Source organism: Cupressus sempervirens, chromosome 10, assembly GCF_028749045.1.
Source record: "Cupressus sempervirens isolate cs-2001-9-10 chromosome 10, ASM2874904v1, whole genome shotgun sequence".
Taxonomy (NCBI): Eukaryota; Viridiplantae; Streptophyta; class Pinopsida; order Cupressales; family Cupressaceae; genus Cupressus; species Cupressus sempervirens.
Genome location: NC_143127.1, coordinates 4,940,926 through 4,963,819, shown reverse-complemented (window position 1 = coordinate 4,963,819; position 22,894 = coordinate 4,940,926). Strand labels below are relative to the sequence as shown.

At 36.5% G+C, this 22,894-nt stretch overlaps 1 protein-coding gene and 1 long non-coding RNA gene across 2 annotated transcripts in view; both read left to right on the top strand.

The window, feature by feature from the left end:
* The first annotated feature begins 259 nt into the window (after nucleotides 1-259).
* The window catches only part of LOC149532278 (uncharacterized), a 41,388-nt gene continuing 18,753 nt past the window's right edge, over nucleotides 260-22,894 (top strand). Inside the window, exon 1 of the mRNA XM_089806941.1 lies at nucleotides 260-516. Coding sequence (XP_089663067.1) covers nucleotides 302-516 — 215 coding nt within the window. The 5' untranslated portion in view covers nucleotides 260-301. The remainder of the gene's footprint in view (nucleotides 517-22,894) is intronic.
* LOC149532279 (uncharacterized) lies at nucleotides 1,148-1,845 on the top strand. Its single transcript, XR_016357995.1, has 2 exons — nucleotides 1,148-1,611; nucleotides 1,724-1,845. It is a non-coding gene; the product is annotated as an uncharacterized LOC149532279 (long non-coding RNA).

The following is a 22,894-nucleotide window of genomic DNA, read 5'->3' as shown; positions in this document are numbered from 1 at the left end:
ACTCCAGCAAGGTAAAAACCAACAATATATTTTCTTGTTTGACTTGCGAACCACTGTTCAACATTTTATAATATCTGGAATTTTTTGTCGTAAAAACAAGGAGTGAGACAAAGGCGTGTAACATTTTTGTATGAAAAATCTGAAGACCCCAGGCACGGGGGGCCATGTTTTTAAATCTCTATTTGGTGTTGGATGGGACAGATAGCTTACTAAAAACGATGATCCTTTACTTAGGGCGAGGGTTGGTCTTCAGCTGAACAATTCATTTGCATTGGAGAGCAGTGGATTCCTCTTCCTTTCCATGGCTTCGACATGGATGTTTGTGGCGGCTTCTATGGTGTTCATGATTGTGGCTGTGGGAGTCCAAGGTTCAGTGCACGAATACAAACACGCCACTTTTAGGGAAAATGGAAATGCATATCTCTTCTACGGAGGAAGTGAGGGCATCCGCGCTTCCTTAGCTGGTTCTGATAATCAGAAATCTGGATCCATCAACAATGGCAAATCTTATATTAAGTAAGTCTCAAACTCTTTTGATTGATCGATTGGTGATTCTAGCACTGGAGATTGATATCTTTGCTGGTTTTATTCTTCTGTAGTTGTTATCTTGGCTTTCCATACCGGTATAAATTGAAGTAATTTTTTGCATACCCACAAAGTGTTACTCTGCTATACGTGGATCCAGAAGCCCTAATTTGGATCTGAGATAAATTCACTCTCGACTGCCCTATTGTATAGCCCTTATAATTGTCTAACCATGTGGCACCCGACCCGAATTCACCAGATTTACGACGCGAAGTACTGAAATCTGCGACTTCTAACTAATATTACGGTCTTTTCATGATCCCCTAAATGCCCGTCGAAGGAAATTACGTGTTCTGGAAGCATTTCCATCGTGGTTTTGTTGTATCACTTTTTTAATTTACATTTTTGCGTTCAATTTTGGGGGTTCTTTAGATATACACCTTCCCTTAGAACTATTGTGTTTGTTTTTGTAGGCTGTAGCACGTCGTTATTTTTCCAATTTAGTGTGTGATATTAACGAGGGTACTAGAGTTTGATACACATTCCTAAATCTATGATGCATTTGTTCTCTCTTGTATAAGCAGTTACATGGGATATTGACATATAATATATATTTCTCGCTTTGCTAACAGATTTCACCATTTGTAGATTTAATTTGATGCGATGTTCCCGCTGCACAATCTAAGCATTTGACCGTAGTGCAACTAATGTTGAGGATAGTACGTTCGTGTAAACCATATGTAACGTAGTACATACTACAGACCCATTTTCAAATGGATCTGATCGATGTTGACAGGCACCAGAATGACTTGATATGTCAATCCCAAACTTGTGGAGAGAGACTCGATGATTTGTGAATCGCCACTAAAACATATTTATCTCAACTTTGTACGTAATTTTGGGATTGACGTTTCAGGTTTTGCTGTTGCCTGTTGGCATAAATCAGATCTATCTCAACACATTTGTGGGCATTATATCAGTTCCATCTCAACACATCGAGTCTTTCTGATGCCTGTTGGCTGTCAGTGTATATCAGATCTATGTTGTGTTGGATCTGTTTTGGTTGCCATACGCCAGCTACTGCAGGTGCAAACACATCACGTTCCCTCTAGTAACCTCATCAGTATCATTATTTATAATTTTATATTATTCACTATTAAGTTGATATTGATATTGTTATTATACTGTAATGCCTTAGAAAACAAGGAGTTGAAGCGATGTCAGGTACTTGCATTCCCAGCCAATATGCCTCCACTTGCTGCTTTTGGTGTATCAAGCGGTATCATGCGTGGGGAATTTATAAAACATTAGAAAGGTGTGGTGGCCCTTACATAACTGTATTTACTATTAACCTAGGGGCAGCTAGTAGATAATCCCTGTCATCAACTTTTTGTTTAGAAAGCTTAATAAAAGATAGAGCGCACTCTAATGGAATTTGGTGGAGCAATGAAGCAAATGTTTTATGATTGTTGAATTTTTATTCTTTTAGTACTGCCCTACATAATATGCTGGAACTCCCAGTAGGAGTTAATGACTTGTGTTCAATTTTCTAGATTACCATAAATTTTAATGATCAACTGCACAGCAATTTCAACCTTTCAAGTAGGTTTTTTTTTCTGTACAATATTTTTTTGTTTGGGTAATTAGTACAAGATGTTCTATGTCAATAATTATAGAAGAAGACTGCTTTGGCAGGTATGCACAATAAATAAGATTATTAATGTTATTTTTCTCTATGTTGTCGGTTTGAGCTTTGGTTTGGCAGTTTACTAGACTTCCCCCCAGGTTCAGTTGTCAATTAATAAGATATATAAATATTATAATATGCATTGTTTGCACACATTATTCAAAATTAAATACATAACACAGATGATAATTTATAGATCAACATCGATTGTGAATTGTTAAAGATAAATCAAAATAGTTTATATTCATGCATCTGCATTTGACAAATGATCCTAAGATGCATGGTGCATTATACCCTGTTGATAGAGATTACAAACCCTGTAGAGTTGGATTCAGAATGCAATTTGCCATGGCAAGTAGTAAACAGATTCTAGCAGTGGATTGACAGTTGCCATATGCAAAAGCTCATTACAGGGAGCCTCTAAACAAAATATCATAATTGTTGTAGATAATCATATTTGTCCTCTTGCTTATGGTTGTCAGAAGCAAAACAAAACAATCAAATAAATATGCAGATAGTGTAAAATATATGCTTTTACTAGACCACCTTATTGGAGCTGCAAGTGCAAACAGTTTGCAGACAAAAAGTTTAAAGCACCGTCACAATTGGTTCTATCATATCCTATAGCAGGAAATTGCTTGAATACTGGGCAGGTCTCTGAGGGGATTCAGGCATTAGCCGGCCCTGTATCAGGCCCAAGCTTGGATTGGTTTCGTTTTGGCCAGCTTGTCTGCATGATGGGGTAACAATAACATTTATTAGAAAGATGGTTTACACTTAAAGTTTTCCTTTGGAATATTTTCTGTGACTTCCAGCTGGAATACACTACTACAACCACAGAAGCCAATTGAAGATAAATTTTCACTAAATATGTACCAATTTTCAGATTCTCAGATGTAATTCTAATTAAGTGTCACACTTACTTTGCTACTATAAAGATTGATTAATTCTTCTGGAAAGAAGTTAGAAAAATAATGAACCTGCTTGAAATATTGTTGGTGAGGTGGTATGGAATAGAGAAAGTCACAGTAGGGTGAATGCTCAGTTTTTGAATTTTCAGATAAATATCATATAGCAATCCGGAAACTCATTTGTCTAAATTTCAAATAGAACCTTGACAAAGTAAATAAAGTCACTCATGCATTGTTTCAAAAATAAATTAAGTGTCGTTCCTTTGTAGGTCTACTGGACACGTCTTATCCATTGTGAAAAAAATCTTTGCATCTCGATCTTTAAAACAGATCAAATTTTTTTACGGTGACTGTACATTGTTCACATGTTTCTTGACATTCAATAAATCCATAAAAATCAAGGCTTGCTACTCTAATTGTTGCTGTTAAATGAATTAATATTTTGAAAACCTGGCTTAAATGTAAAATTGGAATTAGAAATATTCATTTATCATATAATTATTTATTTGAAATAGCTGCAATACCAAATCATAACCCAACTCAAGTAATTTTGTAAGATGGTTCACTTTTCTGTAAAGTCTCTTCTTATTATGAGTTGCATATTCATAACAATGTTTTCCGTCAATGTTCCCATACATTCACCCACCCTCACACACTCACACTTCTAAAAGTTCAAGTTGATATGAGCTGAAAAATTTGCATCGCTGCACAAAAGATCCTGAATACATTTGCAGTGTTTGTCTACTTAATCTACTTCAAATATTCTTCACACACGGTGATTCATTTTTGGCAGTTTTGGTCAGGATAAATTTTTTCTTTCTATTATGTCTTTTCATCATTTGTAGAGACCTAGTTATTGATTTCAATAGTTTAAGAGTTTCATATTGTCAGGGATTTAAGAAAATTAGTTCTAGATATTCACAAGTTGCTTTGGATAGTTGGAGTGATTTTGAACTCTTTACCTTTGTTTTCTAATAACTTGTAAAGATAGACAATTCATCACATGGAAAGCTATTTACTCACATTTTTAAAGTTCAAGTTGATATGTGCTGAAATTTTTGCATCTCTGCACAAAAGACCCTGAATACATTTGCAGTGTTTGTCTAGTTAATCTACTTCAAATATTCTTCACATACAGTGATTCATTTTTAGCAGTTTTGGTCATGATAATTTTTTTCTTTCTATTATGTCTTTTCATCATTTGTATAGACCTAGTTATTGGTTTCAATAGTTTCAGAGTTTTATGTTGTCAGGCACTTAAGAAAATTAGTTTTAGATAGTTACTGTTATTTGCTTTGGATAGTATTTTTAAGATATTACAATCTTGACAGTTGGAGTGATTTTGAACTATTTACCTTGGTTTTCTAATAACTTGTAAAGATAGACAGTTCATCACGTGGAAAGCTCTTTACTCTTATTGTATTTTCTAGAATCTATGCAAATTGCTTCATGCCTGTCAATAAGAGACAAGGTTAAACACAGAAGCTATTGCTATATCTTATATTATAGCAGTGCATGTTGGTTAGGGATCATTTTTTCAGGCCATCACCAGTGTAGGCCACAGTGGGGTCTCCTCCCCTTCAACATATTCAACTTAATAAACTTTATTCAATTTAGAAGCTACAATGGAAGTCCAAGAGTCACCACTTGGAGTTCCAACTGTAAGATGCTACTTTGGGGAACCAGACGTGGATCTCCATCGTGAGAATTGTTAAAATATATATTCAGATCTTTATAGAGGAAATCAGAACTCTTGTATATCAGTTTGATATTTGGATGACTGTCACATATATTATTTCAGACTGAGAATATGTGCTATGACTGGATTTGATTTAACTTATGCAATGATTGAACTGTATATGATTCAATTTCTTTAAGTGATTGCTGGTAGTTGAGAATGCCTTGTTATTGATTATCTTCTACAGCTGTCATTGAAGTTATATTAATACATACGATGGGAGTCAATGTCCACGGAGGGACATGACTCTCCTCTGGCATATTGCATGGGGAGTCATGGCCCTCCGTGGCTTGACTCTATATAACTAATAATCACCGAAAGGTGACTTACAATAAACTTATTCGATAACCATCATGATTACCAATATTTATCTGATTTATCTATATATGTATTTTGAGGAGATCAATATATATATTTATACACACACACACACACACACATGTATATGTTTATATTATTTCACAAGTACATATAAAAATATTAATATTATGACAATATTGCAATATTGATTTTTATTAAATATTCATGAATAATTTACATAATACGAGATTTTAATCTTAAGTTACAATTTAAACATGCCAAGTTTGTTCCTGAAGTACCCAACTCTCAACTTTGCAAGAGGCTTAGTGAAAATGTCTGCATTTTGTTCTTCAGTGCTAATGTAGATCAATTTGATAACATATCTGTCCACCATGTCTCTTACATAATTGTAAGGAATTTCTATGTGCTTTGACCTGTTATGGAAAACTGGGTTAACTGATAGTTTAATGCAGCTTTGATTGTCACAGTAGATTATGGCGGACTTTAGTGGTTTTCCAAATAGTTCAAATAAAAGTTTCTTTAGCCATACTGCTTCATGTGCTCCCATAGAGGCAGCCATATATCCAGCTTCAGTGGAGCTCTGAGCAACTGTTGATTGTTTTTTATTGAACCAAGATACCATAGCCAATCCAAGACTAAATCAACATCCTGTAGTACTCTTACGATCAATAGAATTGTCTGCCTAGTCTGAATCAGAATACCCTTGAAGTTGTAACTCTGTATTTGTATACTTTAGTGCAAGTCCATTTGTTCCTCGTATATATCTTAAAATATGCTTGGCAGCTAGTAGATGAATCTTCTTGGGTTCACACATGAAATGACTTATCAAATTTGTAGCATAGCAGATATTTGGTCATGTATTTACCAGGTAAATAAGAGATCCAACAATTTGACAGTAGTGAGTAGGGTCTATAGGTTCCGAATCTGCTGCTTCACTTTTAAGTTTATGAAGGTTAGATTCCATTGGAGTTGAAAGAAGCTTACAATCCATCATCTTGAATCTGGTTAAATATCAATTGTGTATTTTCCTTGGTTTAGGAAAATATATTTCTCTTTTTGCCTCACTTCTAAACCTAAAAAATAATATGTAGAAGTCCAAGATCCTTCATGTCAAATTCAGCTATGAGATCTTGTTTGCATTTAGCTATAAGGTGGTTTGCATCTTTTATCAATAAATCATCAACATAAAGAGCAAGAATTAACATGTTGTCATTAGATATTTTGAAGTATATGTTAGGATCAACTTTATTTTTAGAGTATCTTGACTTGGAGAGATAGTTGTCTATCCTCTCATACTGAGCCCGGGGAGCTTGCTTAAGGCCATAGATAAAGCTTCCTATCATGTGTGGTGAATCCTTTAGGTTGTTCTATATATACTTCTTCTTCAATGATGCCATTTAGAAAAGCTATCTTTACATCCATTTGATGTATTTTCCATCCTTCGGATGCAGCAATGACAATTATCATTCTTACTGAGGTGTAGCGTGCAACTAGAGAAAATGTTTCTTCATAGTCAATTCCGGCCTTTTGAGAAAAACCTTTTGCAACAAATCTGGCCTTGTGTTTTTCAATGCTTCTGTCAGGTGCATACTTGATTTTAAACAACCATTTTGAAGATACAACTGATTTGTCTTTAGGTCTGGGCACAATATCCCAAACATCATTTTTTGGAATGGATTGATATTCTTCTACCATTGCGTCTTTCCATGCTTGACATTTTAAAGCCTCCTCAACATTTGTTGGCTCTGTTTTTGTGAGTTCTGTTATTAAGGCAACATAACATTTTTGATTTCTTGTTTTCTTATTTTCTCTAGAAATCTCATCTGGTTCTACTTTGTTCTCTTCAATCATTTTCCTGGCCCATAGTGGTCTTTTCTTGTGATTTGAAACTTCATCATTCTTAGCATTAGGTGCAGATGTGTCTCATTCTCTTGAAAGACTCTCCCTCAAATTTCTAGTTGAATTATCTTCTATAGTGTTCTCCCCTTGATTCTTAGTATATTATAATCATCTTCTATGATGAACTCCCTCTGATTCTCAATTTCCTCATCTTCTTTGTTGAAGGATGTTTTGAAAGCAAAATCTTTGTCAAATTGAACATCCCTACTGATTTCAATAGATTTTTGCCCTGGAATATATACTTTGTATCCCTTAGTTGTTTCGTCGTAACTAACCAATATGCCTTTCTTTTCGGAAGGTTCTAATTTAGACCTTTTCTCTTTGGGAATGTGAATGTAGATTGGACAACCAAAAATTCTTAGATGACTAAGATTTGGTTTGTTCGCTGTGAATGCTTCTTTTGAGTTACATTTTCTAATGTTACACAAGGACTTCTGTTTTTTATGTATACTGCTGTACTTGCTGCTTCGGCCCAAAAAGACATAGGGAGATTTTAGTCATGAATCATGGCTTTTGGTGCTTCTATAATAGTTCTATTTTTCCTTTCTGCAACCCCATTTTGTTGAGGATTATGAGGTACTGTAGTCTCCCCCTTAATCCCAACAGAAATACATAATTTTTTGAAGATGTCAGATGTGTATTCACCTCCATTATCCTATCTTAATGTTTTTATTTTCTTTCCAATATGATTTTCCACTAGGGCTTTAAATTCTTTTAACTTTTGTAAAACTTCATTAGATTCTTTAAGTTTTAGAAAATATATCCACATTTTTCTAGAGTAATCATAAACGAAGGTCACATAGTACAACAATCCCCCTAGTGAGGGTGTTGACATGGGTCCACACAATCGGTGTGAACAAGTTCTAGTACAATTTTAGACTTGTGTTTGCTTAAAGGAAAATATCCCTTTTTATTTTTTCCCAGGGCACACCCTTTACAAATACTAGTGTGATTAGATTTGAGATTGGGTATACCTCGTGATTTTCCCTATGGTAGGAAGGGCACTAAAGCCAAGGTGCCCTAATCTTCTATGCCAAAGTTCAATTGATTTATGGACTTCATGATTTAGAGCTTATTGTTTTGATTTAGTACTTAATTTGTACAGGCTTCCATCTCTTGATCCTATATTAATGACGTCCTTTATGTTGGAGTTTTTAGGCCATGGTAACACTTTATCCTCATTGAAGGTGATACGATATCCTTGATCAGCTAGACCTGAAATGGAGATTAGATTTCTTTTTATCCTTGGTACAAATAACACATGTTTTAATTGAAGAGTTTCTCCTGTTTTTATTTGTAAGGAGCAAGTCCCAATTCCTTTTATTGGTTAAGTAGACTTATTCACCAATTGTGACTTCTTCTGTGCAATACTCTTTGAATGTTTCAAAGTGATTTCTGAATCTAGTTATATGTCTTGAAGCTCCAAGTATTATTACTTGCATTTAATTCACTTGACAAGGCTAAATAGAATAGAGGATTTTCCACTTCATGAGATTCAGCTAGGATAGCTTGATTTACCGTCCTTTCTAGACAAAATCTTCAAATGTGACCAAATTTATCACATCGATAGCATTGTACTTTGGATAGATCTCTTTCCTTGTGATTTTGAGAACTATTTCCTCTCTTTGGTTTGAACTTCCTCTTCTTTCCTTTGTTTCTTGAGCTTGTATGTAGTGCTTGGATCTCTCCTTCCTATTTGTGTAGATTTCTCTTGATATTAGCCATGACTCCTCTAGAGTGCATTCGTTCTTTAGTTGATCAAATTTTGGAAGTGTAGGGCGACTTACACATTGGATGAATGATTCCCATGATATTAGGTAGTCCTCTTAGAGCAATTAGAGAAAATTTAGAGTTGTCTATATTGTTTCCAATGGTGGCAAGTTGATCCTTTATTTTATAAATTCTTAAGAAGTAAGTTGTTATTGCCTCTCCTTTGTTTATTTTCATGTTCATGAGTTGCTGCTTTAATGTAAGTATTTTGCTTGCATTGTTTATTTCAAATGTATCCTTTTATGGTTTTAAATACTTCATAGGTTGTTTTCAATCTTGTTATTGAAGGAAGAATATGATCTCTAACGGCATCAATTATAATCTTCTTGGCTTTTCTGTTTCGTCTATTCCAAGTTGTCCTTTCAGGTTCTTCAGGCATCTTTAGATCTTTTTCTATGAAGGTTTCTAATTCAAGTTCTTCAAGTAAGGCTATAATTGTTATTTTCCATGAAGAGAAGTTTCCAGCGCCTTCCAATATATCTTCTACTTTGACCCCGTTCACCATTATAGCCTTAATTTACTCTGACTGATATAATAAGAGAAAACCTTATTTCAGTTTGTTTCAAGTGATTTTCCTCTAACCTGGCTCTGATACCATGTTAAAATATATATTCAGATCTTTATAGAGGAAATCAGAGCTCTTGTATATCAGTTTGATATTTGGATGATTGTCACATATATTGTTTCAGATTGAGAACATATCTGTGACTAGATTTGATTTAACTTATGCAATGACTGAATTGTATATGATTCGATTTCTTTAAGTGACTGCTGGTAGTCGAGAATGCCTTGTTATTGATTAACTTCTACAACAATCATCAAAGTTATATTAATATGTACGATGGGAGTCAATGTCCACGGAGGGACATGACTCTCGTGGCATATGCCACGGGGAGTTGTGGCCCTTAGTCTATGTTCCCTTGAGTTTTTGGTATGGGGACGGCGGGATGGGTTTCTGTGATGGCAATTTTTTTTGGCGATTTTGGGGAACTGGGGGGTGGGGGGACGACTAAGGGGGATAGCTATATATATATACATATATAGGGAAATTTTAAAATATATATTAAAATTTGCTAATATACATGACATTCATATGACACTAAGCACAAAGCATGTCATTTTAACAATATAGAACCATAACATACAACATTTGAATGCCATCTAGGAAATAATATCTGATTTAAGTACTCAATTGTTAAAATGCATATCAAAATCAGTGAACAATATCATAATGATAAACATGATAAATCTGAAAATCTAAATCTAAATATGCTTAAAGCTATACACCCAAAGGCTAGAGGGCTACCATAAAGTAATAAGTATCAATGTATCATAATCATGTTCACGTTCAACATAAAAATCATAACATAGAAAAATGAAATAGGTTGCTGCTCCTATTTTGCCTTTACTGCATTTGGAGGGGTGGGGCCCACCTTGGCGACCTAGTAACAAGCCTTAAAATTATTTTTTAATATTCACTTTTTAATTTTTTTGCATAATTAAAAAAAAAAAAATTAAAAATTAAAAGAAAAAATTTGGCGACGATTGGCCATACTCGGTACGGTTGGGGGACATCTAGGCATCCCCTTTCCATACCAAAGATGGCCAGCCGTCCCCCTTTTTTCCCAGCCATCCCCAAGTTTCGGGGATGTCCCCTGGTAATTTGTCTTTTTTGGGGATGGTTGGGGGACGTCCCATACCTGTCTCGTCGTCCCCAAGACATCCTCATTTCCAAAACTCCTGTTTTTAGGCGTGGTACGTGTCCTCGGGGAATGTAGCGCCTCTGTGGCTTGGCTCTATATAACTAATAATCACCGAAAGGTGACTTACAATAAACTCATTTGATAACCATCATGATTACCAATATTAATCCAATTTAATCTATATATGTATTTTGAGGAGATCAATATATATACATGTATGTATGTATATATTTATGTTTACGTTATTTCACAAGTACATATAAAAATACTAACATTATGACAATATTCTGTATGTATGTATGTATGTATATATTTATGTTTACGTTATTTCACAAGTACATATAAAAATACTAACATTATGACAATATTATGAACCTTCAATCTGAAGGAGACTATAATCTTAACAAGAATTCTCTGGCCTTGCCTTTAGAGCCCAACCCCATTGACTGGAATGTATGTTGACACAACATATATTCCTTTATCATTTTTTTGTATGTATACCTAATGTAAAGGTATACAAGTGTGATAATCCCTGGATTTGAATTAGTGACATGCCTGTTATTGTTTACATGATAAATAACACTAAATTTTGACCACACAGACTATAATTGAATGGATTTTAATACTAGATGTGTAATTATCCAAAAATATTTGAATGAGACATCATTTGTACAATTTGGCTTGCTAGGTTGCGCATTTCAATCCGAAGGAGACTATAATCTTAACAAGAATTCTCTGGCCTTGCCTTTAGAGCCCAACCCCATTGACTAGAATGTATGTTGACACAACATATATTCCTTTATCATTTTTTTGTATGTGTACCTAATTTAAAGGTATACAAGTGTGATAATCCCTGGATTTGAATTAGTGACATACCTGTTATTGTTTACATGATAAATAACACTAAATTTTGACAACACAGACTATAATTGAATGGATTTTAATACTAGATGTGTAATTATACAAAAATATTTGAATGAGACATCATTTGTACAATTTGGCTTGCTAGGTTGCGCATTTCAATCCTTTTTTCTCAATTTAACTATATCAAGTGCACTGGTAGGTCCCTTTGGCTTGTACTTTACTTGAAATGGATGTTTAACATATACCTGTGTAAAGCTCTCCATCTATGGTTCAAAAAATGTAATTCTCATATATTAGGTGCTACTTCAAACTTGGATCTCCATTGTGAAAATTCTCTGGCCTTGCCTTTTGAACACAACCCCATTGATTGGAATGTATGTTGACACAACATATATTCCTTTGTCATATTTTTTGGAGGTATACCTAACTCAAAAGTACACAAGTGTGATAATCCTTGGATTTGAATCGCTGAGATGCTTGTTATTGTTTACATGATAGATAACACTAAATTTTGACAACACAAATGATAATTGAATGTGATGGAGCCTAAAAATTTAGGTCTCCATTTGTGGAATAATGTTGAAAATTTGATGGTATTGTCATTGAGTGGGATGCCACAACAACTAATACAAATAACATGATTGGGTGAAGTTCCATATACATCACTGATAATAGAAGAATGAAAGAAGTTACAAGAGTTTCACATAATATAGACAATGAAAAAGGGTTGAGATATAACAGTCAGTGATATCACCGGAGGCAAACACTCGAGCAACATGTATATACCTCAACATTTCATCATTCATATTTATAAGGATGTAACGCACTGTGACTTCTAGATTTGTCAACATAGAAATATCACTTCGTAATTATGAACAAGTCAAAGCATATACAAAGATCATCATGGAAGTTAGAAGCGATCAAACAGATATGTCAAAAACAGAGTTGATGACAAGGTATCAAAGGAAGATGTAAAATGAGTGTATAATATTAAAGACCCAAAACAGAACAAATATTGCATGCCATAAATGCACACGGTGAATACCAAAGACCTCCCCGAGTCAGCAAAGTCAACATTGAGTTATACAGATGTCAAAATATCATCACAAGAGCACACTTGGAATCTAGATTGGGGAGAACCAAATGAGAGTAGATGTTTTTACATACTCACATGTGTATTAGATTGAGCCAAATGATCATCGGGCAAGAAACAAAGTTATGTGCCGTCACAAATGGAGTGCAAAGAAATGACCAGGCTCATTGGGTGACATAGTGCAAGAAACTCCTGACTTGATCGATATGACAGAAGGATACATAAAGTGAGGAAAGACATCGTGGAAAGCATCGTTGACCCTAACCAACAATAAGTAATCTATTATGAAGTTCCAGCTCAGTGGTACAACCTGGAGAAGTTGTCATTTGTGGAAATTGTATGGAGTTCAACAAATTGAATATGAAGGCAATAATTATTAACGGTAAAAGTGAGGTCAACTGCGTGGAAAAGGGAATAGTACATAATGAGCCAAGACGAGGAAAGTCAGTTAAAAACAAATCATGGTAGAGCACCCAACACACTCATGTGCTATTTACAATGTATAATGGAATTTTGCATCAAATAATAAATCCACCTGTGACACCAATTCGTGCCCTGGTCCATATTGTGGGAGCATACAATTGAGAATGGTTGAAGCCTGACGCTAATGCTAATAGAGGCATATGAATATCAAATTTCTCACCCAACATGAATATTTGTGGAGTTAAAAATAAAGAATGAATACCTATGTTTTTCAGAGATTGAAATCATATCAAATCTCATATGGTGGTTAATAAAGGTATAAGAAGAAATATCGATAATGTTCCAATCAATATTTTCTTGGAGATGTTTAATATGCAAATAGCATCTAATCAATATTAATGTGAAGGATAAAGAAATAAAAGCCTGATGATGTTAAAATCAATTACGCCAAGGTGCTAAAGTCAAATATAATTATATTTATTATATGTAAATGATCTTAATTAATCATGGTGAAGTAGTGCACCTGATTAAAACAAAAGGCATATTTGTTTGTTCTCAAGATATAAAAGGAGAGCTATTCATTTGTAGAAGTAATATTCCAACATTTATGTTCTACAGGAAGTATTTTATATTACTTCTCTGGAGGAATAAGGGCGCTATAATATGACTTTGTAATATAAATTCAATTATTTTATTTTTATAATAAAATAAAATGTCTTTTGTTTATTTTTAAATGGCATGAAGATTTAAACTGCAGATGAATTGACCTTTGTAATTATTTTTGGAATTTTGTATACAATTTAAATGTTGGATAAGTGGACAGGGTCATTTAGCATCTTAGACTTGATCATCACAGATATTGTGAAATATCAAATTGTTTCCATATCTGTGTCTAGTTTGCCCCCCTACCAAAGGAGTTAACATTCAATCTGGACTAATTTAAGATTGCATATATATTTTATCTGTTGCATCTTGATTATTTAATTGTTAGCGGTATAAGTGCGTAGAATATTATAAAGTTGTACGTGAAAATCTTCACTGAAGTTGACTCTATTGCCCAAATGAGCAGAGGCATTGGTCTTTTTATTATTGAAGTCAGAAAATCTATAACTTCCTTCCTACAAGCATCAAATCCATTATTTACAATTATTTTACAAAACATTCAATTCAAACACTCAGCATTTAGTTTTATTTTAATTGAGTTCGAGGACCTTGCCAACCGAAGAACTCTCCAAAAGCTTAAATTCGCTTTAGAAAAATTCTGAATCAAGTAATCAGGTTTGAGGAGAAGGTCTACTTGCCTAGGTGTAGCAGAGCTTGAAGTGCAGAGGAATTAAGGTGATTCTCGTTCGTTGGCCAAAACTGATTGTGGAATCCTATCGGAGAAGTGGCAGGCTGTTGGATTTCCAATCTGTGGGTTTGGGAGCCAACAAAATGGATGCTAATACTAGATGTGTAATTATACAAAAATATTTGTGTAGGACATCATTTGTGCAATTTGGCTTGCTAGGTTGTGCAGATTGATTTTTTTTCCTCAGTTTAATTTTCAAGTGCACTAGTAGGTCACTTTGGCCTGTACTTTACCTGAAATGGATGTTTAACATATACCCATGTAAAGCTCTCCATCTATAGTTCAAAAAATGCAATTTTCATATATTAGGTGCTTTCGATGATCAACCCAAACCCATCGATTATATCCCTTGTTAGTGCTTGTTACGTTATTGATGAATGGCTATTATTCATTACATATTTATTAATTATAAGGGGAAAAGCATAGTTCCCCCGAGTTAAAGGTTGCAATCAGTATGTAATGGCATGTGCCATATAGCAACTGACTGGGTGGTGTCTCTAGAAGAGGTGTCAGAAGTGGTTGTTTTGTGAGGGGATGTTTCCCCCAAGTCCCCAAGGCTCAAAAACATCACCCTACAGGGAATGCAAGTTTCTTTTTGAGGGTGGGGAGGCACGTTCCCATAGAACATGGGGAAATTTGAAAAAGCCTGTGTGCATTTATTACGCTTCAATAATTACTCAAAGTTTTTGGCTATATACTCTTGTTCTCACCATGTAACTTTATGGAAAACTATTTTTTAAGTTTCCATTTCATTACATTTGTCTCATATTTGAAAAATATATTTATTGTGCAATTCCTTGTGTTTCTCAATAACTTATGCCTGATATATCTAAACATGTGTTTATTACAGCTGTCATAAAATATATGGCCCATTTTTACTTTTTTCTGTATTTATTTTATTGCCTTTTATGATTCTTCAACACTTCGCAGCTTGTACTGAATCTCTTTAATATTGTTTCAAATTCCTGTTCTGTTCTAGAGATAGTGTTAGTTTTCGGAGGGTCTCTGCTACTGTACTAAGCACTGCCATAATATTTGTTATGTGTGTTCCAAATGGCAGCAGCCTCTTATTTATAATGAGAAAATGATAAGAAGAGACATGTCCCTTCATGGGACATGTCTATTCATTAATTTGATAATTAATATAATAAATATAACCATAATTATATATATAATTGTCATATTAATTTCTCTCTCATAATAGATTTATATGTAATTATATCTCATATATAATCATATATAGCCATAGTTTTATCCGACTACAGCTACCAAACATCAACACTCCCTCTTAGGTAGGGAGGATAAATACAAGATGGGCATTACACCACTGATAATCTTGACAAATGACACATTAAGGAAATCTTTGATCAGAAGATTTCTACTATTTTGATATCATGAGTATTGGCCTTCAGAATATCAACATATGATATTCACCAAATATCATGAGTATTGGCCTTTAGAATATCAACATATGATATTCACCAAATACTTTGAGTAATGGTCTCTAGAATATCAACACTTGATATTCACTATGTACTCAATAAGGTAATGGTCTGTAGAACATCAACATATGATATTCAGCATTTTGATATCACAAGTTGGTCTCCAGAATATCAACATATGATATTCACTAGATACACTTTGACTAATGGCCTCCAGAATGATATTCACCAAGTATTGAGAGTAATGATAAGTTCTTACAATGTTGACTCCATTTGCCCAATTGGACCTAGGAACTAGTTGTTATTGATTCATTTAAATTTGTAGTTGCATGCTAGTGTGGTTCTTTACCTTAATCATCTGCATATCATTCATGCATTCTCATCCATATTATCATTTAAAAGCATTCCAAAGCATTCCAAAATCATTCATTCTTATAATTTTGATTTCTCTTTGAGAAAGGATTTGCCAACTCAAGAGTATCAACCATAAAGTCTGCAATAGCAAATCTCAAACTAGCTTGAAGGATTGAGATAGAGGTACACCCACGTAGGTCTGTAGAGCCTGAAGTGTGGGGATTGAATTATTGAGTTTTAGTCTCTAAAGTTGGCCGAGATTGTGTTGAGATTTTCAACATCAAGCACCCACCTAGGTCTGTAGAGCCTGAAGTATGTAGTCAAAATAAAGTAACTATTATTCTTAGTACTTGTTAAAGCTAGTTGGGCTAGGTAGTTAGGAGGTGAGGGAATGTGTCAGTTGGTTTCCAACCAACCGACCCTTCTATAAGTACTTGGAATATTGTCAATGTATGCATGTTGTTTTTGGTATTAAGAAAAGAAACCATTTCCTCGCCTACTAGTATTGTGGTATTAATGGTACATTCTATTTTTTACTTTATATGTATCTCATTTGTATTATTCTGTATGATTAGCATATCTTTGTAAACTTGAGTGATATTTCTACTCTACATTTTTGGCACCGTTGCCTAAGTTCTAACTTGGAGGTCGACAAGATGGAGTAATGGGAAGGGCCTTTGTACTGCTCATCCAAGTAACAAATAGTGACGGGAAGAGGAGGTAATAACCAAGGAAGATTAGTTGATATGGTGATTTGGTGACGGCTTGGGAAGTGGTGGTCATCAATATGTACAAAGAAAAGCCTGTGAGAGAACAGTCCCTAAAGGTACGATACGCAACAAACTTTTAGTGCCACCAGTGTTGTACGATCTCTTGGGAGATATTCCTCACCTGTTAGCATGCAATTTGTTATGAGTAAAAGAGAAAAGACAATAAAATTGATTCATGCCCTTGATTCCAAACATATATCCCAGGTGGGTACAAGGAGAAGAAACTGAGGAAGAAGTCACCTTGAGGACACTACGTCTCTAGCAAGAGGAGGAGAGACATCGTAACTTGAGGGGAGGACAAGGGGATTCCATGAGAATATAAGAAGGGTTGATCGAGCATACAATCGAAGGTATACCAAATTTGGTCATCTTGGAGACACCAGCAAGGAAGTTGGGATACAAAAATCCAGAGACACTTGCAAGGAGAGATCTCTGACAGGAACAAAGTCAAGAAGAAGAGGATACTTTTTGTATTTTCCTCCTTGAGAGCGAACTTCCAGTCAGGAGGAGGTGTTCCATCGGGAGGAAGTGTTTTATCAGGAGGAAGAGTTCCCTCGTTGGGAGGAAGTGTTCCATCGGGAGGGAGTGTTCCATCGAGAGGAAGAGTTCCATCAGGAGGAAGTGTTCCCTTGGGAGGAAGTGTTCCATTGGAGGAGGTATTCCATTGGGGGGGGCAGAGTTCCACCGGGAGGAAGAGTTCCATCAGGAGGAAGTGTTCCATTGGGAGGAGTTATTCCATTGGGGGGCAAAGTTCCAGCGGGAGGAAGAGTTCCACTAGGAGGAAGTGTTCCATCGGGAGGAAGAGTGCCATCAGGAAGAACTATTCCACCAGGAGGGAAAAAGACCCGCGTAATGGCAATAGACAAACAAAAAATGCCAAGGTTCACAGGGGATGGCTTAGATGATCCTGTCCACCACTGTAAAACATGCATAACAATATGGCAAGCCAACGGAGAAAATGACCTAGCTGAGTGGCTAAAAGCTTTCCTTGCCACACTAAGGGGTATAGCCATTGATTGGTATACCAATCTAGAGGCAGCAAAGTTAAACACATGGAGTAATATCCGCACAATCTTTGAGGAAGAACTCAGACTCCTGAGGGACGACGATGAAATAGTAACAGAGATTTATAACACAAGACAAGCAAAGAGTGAATCCGTTAGAACCTATAGTAGAAGGCTAAAAGAGCTAATAGGGAAACTTGCAACAAGCTTGCGGATGGACTAAAGAAAAGATGGTTCATTGAAGGATTAACACCATCCCTTAGGAAAAAGATGAAAATAGTTCCACTAGCAACCTTTGGAGATGCATGTAATCGTGCGATGGACATAGAAAGCAAGAACAAAACTTCCAAGGCAAGAAGGCATGGTAGCGGGAGCGAAAGTTCCGAAGAAAGTGAAGAAGAATCCAAAACCATCCAAGCCCTAAGAAAAGACCTGAGGTGATTAATGAAGGAAGTGGTAGGGAGTAGGGAAGGAAAGAAGGGAGGGAACTCTGGTGCATTGATTGTGAAAAAGAAGGCCATACAATAGGAGCATTCCCAAAGAAAGCATTTTGTGAGATTTGTTAGGTATTGGGGCAGGCATTTAAAGATTGTCCCTACAAATAAAAAACATAGAGTGCTCAAGTATTCCTTACCCAAGGGGAGCAATCTACACCACCCTCCACCCCTTCGAAGAATACAAATACGGAAGCCTCACCAGGGGGATACAAAAATAACAAAAGAGGAAGTAATAATAATAGCAACAACAACAACATTAACAACATGCCCCGACGTCCAATCCAATGTGATTCCAAGGGGAGGCCTATGATCCAATGTAGGAGATGCAATGAATGGGGACGTTTCGCACGAGATTGCCAAAGCGGAGGAGGACAAAATGGAGGGATGCTCTGTAAATGGTGTGGGCCAGGCAATCATGAGGATGTGAATTGCCCGAGACAGAAGGGGGTAAATATGTTAGATATTGAAGATCTAGAAGGCGAGATCCTTGTAGTCATCAGGATGCAAGCTAGAAAATTAACCTATCCAGATGGTATGGAGACGAAAAGATTTTAGGAAGCAAAGGACATTCAAGATAGCATTGGAGAGGAAGGAAAGACAAGGCCAGAAAAACCTACTTCCAACAGGGGTGTACCAAATATTGTGTGGCAAGTATTGGAAACCACTATTCCAGTAAAAATCTCTGATTTATTAGAAGCATTATCCCAATTGTAGGTAGCGCTAACTCAGGGGGCAAACCTGAAAGGGACATACTCAAAGAAAGAGAAGGAAGGAGAAGTATGGACAAAACATAATACCCTATTCACTATAGGAATGAGGAGAACACTAGTGGTAGTAGAGATGGAGATATTAGGGTGCAAGCTTTCAAATACCATTGTTGATGGAGGTTCCAATGTAAATGCTTTATCAAGGGAAGCATGGAAGGAAATAGGGAAACCTACACTTTGGCCACTGAAATTTCAACTAGCGGGAGCCGACCAACATGGAATCAAGAGTATAGGAACCTTGATGGGACAAAACGTCATAGTTGGTACACAACAATTTTTTTTTGGATTTTGTGGTTATCACTTTAGAGAAGAAAGGGTATGATGCTTTATTAGGCAGAGGATGGTTGGTTGCAGTAAAAGCTACCCATAACTAGAAATGGAACACTCTATCTATTGAGTTTGAAGGAAGAAAGCACATCATAGATCTTCGGAACTAGTCAGTAAGTTAGGACTTGGCATTAGACTCCGAAGGAGAAGACTATGAAGGGATGGAACCAGAGGAGGAAGGAGTACTCAGACTAGGAGAATGCTTAGATGACGACACAAGTTCACTTAATGGATTATTCCATTAGCAAATGGGAGACTATGAAGTTTTCCATGCAGAATGTAATATGTTGCAAATACAAGAATTTGACTTGGAAGAAAGCTACCCGGAGGGGTGCATGGAGTATAAAGAGAATGGGGCAATAAAGTTATCTACTCTAGATAATAAACCTATGGGAGACCTAGTAAATGGGTCTAAGTTAAAGGCATATGAAGAAAGGAATAAACAGGTAATTGACTATGTTATAAGTACAGAGGGAGGAAATGAACAAATAAGAAAAGCAAAAAGCGGCCTAATAGAAAACCTTTACCCTAACTCATATAAATGGATCAATGAAAAAAAATATCACCATTATTGCCAACCTACATGTAGTAGTTGTGTTTGGAAGCCTTTATATAGAGGTTGTACTACAACAATTACAAGGAATAGCCGTACTAGCCATACTAGCCATATGAGAAAGAGGAGCTATACACAGGAGAGGAGCTGTACCCATATGGGGAGCCATATCTGTACAAGAAGCCACAATTGTAGGAGTCATATCTGTACGAAGAGCAACAACCCTATGGGGGGCAATAACTGTACAAAAGAATAATAAGGGAGTATAGACGAAGGAGGCATCCGTACGAAAGGAGGCACTCGTACGAAGGAGGCACTCGTACGAAAGGAGGAGGCATCTGTACGACATAAGGTGCTAAGGAAAAAGAAGGCATTCGTACGACAGAATGCGTTCGTACGATAGGAGGTAATAAGGAGAAAGGCAGCCGTACTCACCATCTCCAAGGTAGGAAGCAGCTCAGGGCCGTATAGTGGCAATTTAAATACACACCTAGGCCGTACCAAATTGCCATATGTGGAAGAAGTTTGTTACAAGCAGTCACATTACAAGAACAGTTGGTACACATGACATATACAAACAATTAAAGAAATTTTGGAATTGACGTATCACCACACAATGGTGAAATTAAGCATAGGAAACCTGAGCAGAGAGAACATTATTGACTCCAAAAAGAAGTTTGCAACATTGAAAGCAAAGAAAGAGATAAGGAAGATGGCAAAGGGAAAGGGTAAAATAGCACAGAAAATCACTGCGGAGAATATCACATTTGAAAGTGATGGGAAGTGAGTGCAGGACCTAGTGGGAGAAAGCAGAAGTGAATCATCCTCTGAAAAAGGCTTTGTGCACAATAGAGGTAGACAAAATAATTTTAATGCTAATTTTTGAATTAAAGGAGTTTGAACCTATATTACGGAATTTAATCATAGGATATGATAGATCATGCCATAAATTTCTAGTTTAATATTTCCAGCAGCAGGTGACAGCCTCTTATTTAGTAGAGGAAATAAGTAGGGTTTTCAGAATTGCCAATAGAAGGCAGGAACTAGAAAAAAACCCTTATGACAGTAGAGGACAAGAAGAAGTGGTTGAAACTAATGTGTCAAAAAGATCTTTCAAATATGGAACGGGAAGGAATTTTGAAGAATAGTAGGGGTTTTCAAGAAGGTTTTTATTGTAAATGATGAATGGCGATGTATTCTAGATTTGATGAAAAGTAAGCTCACAACTGACAGCCATACTTCAAACATTGTCCTTTGGATGTTGCCCGTGGTGGATGGACTGTATAAAGGGCAGGAATATAACTGGGCTCAATTTCTTTTTGACAGACTTTGGGAATTCATGGAGTTGAAACATAAGGCCTTTTACATGCCACATCATGCTGTGGCTTTATTTTTAGGAGTATGGACTTAGGTGAGCAGCGAGCATTGATAATAGCCAATAGGGTGGAACCCTACAAGCCTGCTATGACATTCTGGTTCCATATGGACACCATGAGTGTGGGATCTCACAGTGGTGGCGAACCAAAGAAAAAGAAACTGAAGCAAGCAGTAGTGGTTGAGATGCTTGAAGAGGATGAGGAGGACGAAGAGAGTTCAAAAGAGGAGGCCAGCGATACAGAGTCATCTTCCTCTGACTCCGAGGAGGCAAAAACTCGCCTAAGTCACCTACAGGGGACTCCACAGGAAGTTACTTTCTTACCAACCGCGGAGGGGCCACTTCCAATTGGAATATCAAGATCTCTAGAGTTTTATCATAACCACAACAACATGACTGGTGATCCCGAAAGAACTGCTACAGGAGAGATTTTCGAACCAAATCAGGAGAGAGTTGAAGGAGTAGACGACAGGCGGAAAATTCCTATATGGAGGGCTTCTAGATTATCACTTCAAAGGGTGACGCAACTAATCTCCCCAGAACAACACTCCCGCACTAAAGTAATAGATTTGAGATGCTAGACATAGTGTGCGCATAAAGTGAGGTTACAAACACCTCTAGGAACAGAAGTAGTACATCCAGTTGCTCTTGTGGTACAACCAATAGGAGCAGTGAATAAACAATAGGGGGAAATCTACACTCAGGAAAGTATGACGACTGTGGTTATGGCAGATACTGTTTGGAGGAGGCTGATAGGTTACTTGAGGAAGAAGGCATGGTATCTTCCCTTCTCCCAGTAGTTGCTGAGGAACAGGTAGAGATACAAAGCCAGCGTGGGGAACCTCTGGACACTGCCTCTTTTGTAGCCAAGGAAGAGTTGTTTCTCATCAAGTTGCATGCCATGGAGCATTCTACCAAGGAGCTCATGCAATAGGACAGGTCTCGAAATTTGGAAGCTGTCATAACAACAACGAAAGCATTGGCCGCATTTACGTAGACTGGTTGCCATACAAGCTGGGGACTATTAGAGTAGGATGGATATTCAGAGGAGGACATGGCCACTATGTGGACAAACAATTCTATCATTTGCAGTGGATAGGAACGATTGCCACCTCTCATGGAGGCCCTTGCAGTTATGGAAGTTGTCTTTCGAAGAACCTTCTTCGAACTTCAACAGAAAAAAAGCCTGGCTAAGGCATGGGGGCTGGAAAGGCAGAATCTTCAACATCAATGGGAAGCCGAAAAAGTTGCAATGTAGGAAGCTTGGAAAATAGGGAAAGCCGAATTCAAGAGCAAGATTTCCACAACGGAAGCTAAGAAGATGGATGCTTTAAGGTATTGCAGGGTGTTCGGAGAAAACAAAAGACAGCTAACGAGATTTGCAATGGCTACGAGGAGCTCCAAGCACAGGGATGTCCTCCCATCCTTCTTCTTAAAGTCAAAGTTCTTTTTGTTGTTTTCATGTTTAGTAGTCGTCTGGAAGATGACTTCTTTTTTGGGGGGGATAGATGTAGTTGGAA